Raw genomic sequence first — 4170 nt, forward strand, 5'->3', positions numbered from 1 at the left:
AGCCTGTGAAAAACACACGCGTTGAGCAGCCAGGGGCGAACGTGTAGAAGGGCCGGCTCGCCGTTTAAAGCCGTGACGAAAGTTTCCTTTGAAAAGAAGTGCATCCAAGTAAAGCAAGGAGTGGACTCGAGGAAGCACACGCGGGCTCTGGGTTTCGTTTCGTCAGATCTAAGAGGCCGCTGACCGTAAGGTTCGCTGTCATCCGGCGACGTGTGAGGGGGAGCAGATGCTTCGGCACACCGCGGCCCAGCGCTTCCGTGCCCTCCGCTCCGGAGGGGTGACGCCGTGAGGGGGGAAGCGTCGCGGACGTCGGTGGGCAGTGCAGGCGACACGGGGACCTGGCTTGTAAGCGGCAGGAGGGCCCGGCACGGCCCTGAGTTAGCCCGGCCACGCTCTGCGCATTCTCTGCAGGACCGAGCTCCGGTCTGGGGCCCGGGCGGCCGGGGCACGGCGGGGAGAAGGCCGGGAGTGGCCCAGAGGGGACATGCGCCGCTCCCGCTCATGCAGCAGCGAGCGGGGCCGGGGGCTGCTCGGCCGTTCCTTGCACGCACGCACGCACGCACGCACGCACGCACGCACGCACGCACGCACGCACACAGGCACACGCGGGACCCACGAGGCTGGGTCCCTGACACCCGTTCAAGGAGAGCAGCCCACCAGCGCCGCTCAGCGAGGGAGGGTGGCCACGAGTCCTGGTCCCTCCTCGTCACCGGCGGTGAGCGCCCGCGCCTCCTCGAGTGTGCGACTTCCTCTGCGGGCCGGACTCGGCTGCCGCGGGCTCGTGGGGCAAAGCCCTCTGGAAGCTCCACCTGCTCCTCTGGGCCTGTCGCCTGGCTGGTGCTTCCGTGTCGTCAGAACGGACTTGCTCTGCAGACAGGACCGTCACCGCGATCTTCCCGGGGAACACGCACTGGGGCCTGGGTGGGCCCCATGACGCCCCCACTCTGCCCACGGTCCCCCTGAACCCCACGGGCTCGTGCAGCGGCTCCCCACGCCCCCCGCCTCTCCTCCCAGGAGGGTGGCCGAGAGGGTGGCCGCGTGTTCATGTCACAGCCATGTTGGCTCCACTCGGAGGTTCCGTTTTAGTCTCGGCTCGTCGTGCGCTGCCCACGTGACCCCACACACAGGGTCCCCCAGGCTTGCTGACGGGCAGGCAGCGTTCACCTGGCACTCACCCCAAGCCAGGCGATCCTCCCAAGCCCCGGCCGCAGCCCCGACACAGGGCCGGGTTTACCCTCATCGTGGCACCGACTCGTCAGGCTCGGAGCCCTCAAGACGTCTGCCCGGGGCCCGGAGTCCGAGAGCCCCGGAGAGGGGCGGGCTCTGACCAGGTGGTCTGGACAGAGCCACGTCACGGGAGGACCTGTGTCCCTGCAGCCGAACGCGCCGGTGGCCGGCGCAGGGGCAGCGGCAGCAGCAGTCCGGGCTGCGGCCACACGTGGAACTGTCACTCTGTCACGTGACAGCTGGTGGAGTCGCTTCAGCCACAGCCATCTTCGTGTCTTTCACGAGTAACAGCACAGTCTGTCACATCACCAACATCATCTCTGTCTGTGGAGGGGCCCGGCCTTCAGCCCGGGTGTCCTGGCTTTGGCAGTGAGCTGTGGAAGGGGAGCAGGGAGAGGTCCGGCGGCCCGTCCAGCCCTGGCTGAGCTGTCTCCACACCCCCGTCTGTCTGTCCCCAGAGGCCCAGCCCCTCCTCACCCAGCAGGGGCCGGGCTCCTGAGTGGGGGGTCTCCTGGGGAGACCCAGCCCCACCCGGTCACTGCCTGATCTGCAGCAGGGAGCCACGAGCGTCTAACCCTGAGGGCGTCCACGCACCCCAGAGAGTCCCAGAACGTGACAGCAAACGTGATGGACACACCGGGCGTCTTTACTTGGGGACAGAGCTGCGTTAACTCTCATAGTGACACTGGTTCTTTTGTGAAGATTGCCGAAGACACGATGCATATGGTCAGACAGATGGAGGCGTGTGTATGGTGAAGACTTAAAAAAAAACACTTGTACAACAGTGATGTTGCCCGCAAGTGGCTCCTCACCCAGGTGTGGGCAGGGGAGGGACACCTGCCGACTCCAGTCCAGGGCAGGAACGGACACTGCAGCATCAAGCAGGGCCAGAGGGCCCCGTAGTACCCACAGGACACAGCCTGGGCTCCTCCCGTGTGTGACCAGAGGCCAGCTCCTGGTCCAAGGGGAGCACTGAGCCCCCCCACCCCACACACACACACACCCAGCACCGAGCCTCATGCCGCGCTGAGCCACATTCGTGGAAATCCAATATTATGGCAGAGTTATTTTTATGTTTTTTAAAACGTTTTAAACTGTAGTATTTTATGTGATCGCACCCTGAGGCTTTGAAGTACAGGATACGGTTTACAAATTGACTAAATAAATAAGATTCTGACATAATTGAGTCGGGGAGGCCAGCCCAGCTCTACCTCCTCATGGGATAAAATGCACAAAATCTGTACATGAGTTTGCTTCTGCCCTGGGAAAAGCAAGGCCTTTCTTTCCCCCCAAAAAGAGGCTGCTATCCAGAACAGCTGGCTCCCCAGCAGGACCCAGTGCATGCCCGTCAGCGTCCGGGAAACCCCTTTCTGGAACGAGGCGAGGCGAGGGTCAGGCTCTCTGGGCAGAAATGGCCGTTTCTCTACAGAAGAACCCAGATTTGGGGGTCCCTCAAAAGCAGTCAGTACACCCCGAAGTACCTTAGAACGACGTGGCTGGATCGGCGTCTCGTACAAGGCGCGACGTGGACACGGGCACCGCGAGGGGGCAGCTCGGAGGCCGCAGGCTGGTGGCGGGCGGGGCCCCCGCGGCGGGAACACACTCAGGCTCTTCTGAGGTCAGGGCTGCGCTGGGACTGAGGGGCGGCACCTCAGCACCAGGGACCCGCGGGCGCCGACCCCGCACGTGGCCGGACCGAGGACAGCTCCGCGCTCCAGGCACCGCTCCTCCGTGGGAGCGGTCCCCACGAGGACGAGGACGAGGACGTCCGGGACGCGGCAGCCGGCCGTGGGAGCGCTGCGAAGCCGCCGTCCAGCGCTCATGGAGCTGTTTTTAAGATGCATCGTTTTCTAATGTATTTAACCAAAGAGCTCCATTTTCCCATTTTCTTCTGGAAAATGCCGCGTTTGTGTAATTTTCAGCGTCTGTGCTCCTCTAAAACGTTAAGTCACAACTTTCTCATTATTCCCGGCAGAAGCCGTGACACCCTTGCTGTCGTCTGTGTTGTCACGGCTCCCCGGCGGCGCCTCAGGCCCACCGATGAGGTGGCGCGAGGTGCTGGAGACCAGTCAGGCCGGGGACCCTCCTGGGGGAGCCCACATTTAACTCCCAGGCAGGTGACCCCGCGTCGTGGGCCGTGTTCTCCCCGTGACCCGGCCAGGAAGCTGGCGGTCACCTGTACCGGTGACACGGGCACTTCAGAGCCCAGTGGGAGGGACCCCTCCAGAATGTCGTCGGGAGGCCCACCTGGACACGGGGACGCAGCCTCCACGCAGCGCCCACAGGCCGGGCCCTGTCCCTCCCGTGTCAACAGTGACCCGTGGCCGCCTGTCCTTCCTGTTGCCAGGCGTGGTGCCTCCCGCTGTCGGGGCCCACGTATCAAGCTCAAACCCTGATCACACTTGTCTGCGCTGAGGATTGGCTACGGCCACCACCGAAGCGCCTCCTAACTGTAAGACGCGCCTCCTGAGCGAGCGGCGGGCAGCATCCTCACGGCCCCCGTCTCTGCCCCGCGGGTCTAGGGGTGAGCAAGGTGGTGACCGTGGACGTGAAGGGGAACTGGCGGCGCTGGCTGAAGGTGCGGGACCTCACCAGAGGCGTGACCTACTCCTTCCGCGTCCAAGCTCGAACCGTCACCTACGGGCCCGAGCTGCAGGCCAACGTCACCGCTGGGCCCACCGAGGGTAAGTGGCCGCCGCTTGGGCCCGCCGCCTCGCGGCACCGTTTAGGGACTGTCCGCACTCCGGGACGTGCTGCCAGCTGGCCCGGAGCCGGCACGGACGTGGGACGGCTGGGGAGCACAGGTGTCACAAAGGCCTGCGTGGGTGGGGACTCCGCAGGGCTGGGACTCCCAGACCTGCGGAGCGAACCCGTAGGTGTTAGGTGTGGAGAGTTCTGGTTTGTTTTCTGGAGAAAAAAAAAAAATTAGAAGAAATAAGTGAA

General features: G+C 64.1%; 1 protein-coding gene across 1 annotated transcript in view; it reads left to right on the forward strand.

Moving 5' to 3' along the window:
• Positions 1-4170, forward strand: part of SDK1 (sidekick cell adhesion molecule 1) — a 200020-nt gene that overhangs the window by 164522 nt on the left and 31328 nt on the right. The window contains 2 exon segments of the mRNA XM_023532757.1: positions 3203-3282; positions 3750-3911. Of these exon segments, the coding sequence (XP_023388525.1) occupies positions 3203-3282; positions 3750-3911 (242 nt within the window).

Source organism: Pteropus vampyrus, unplaced genomic scaffold, assembly GCF_000151845.1.
Source record: "Pteropus vampyrus isolate Shadow unplaced genomic scaffold, Pvam_2.0 Scaffold90, whole genome shotgun sequence".
Taxonomy (NCBI): Eukaryota; Metazoa; Chordata; class Mammalia; order Chiroptera; family Pteropodidae; genus Pteropus; species Pteropus vampyrus.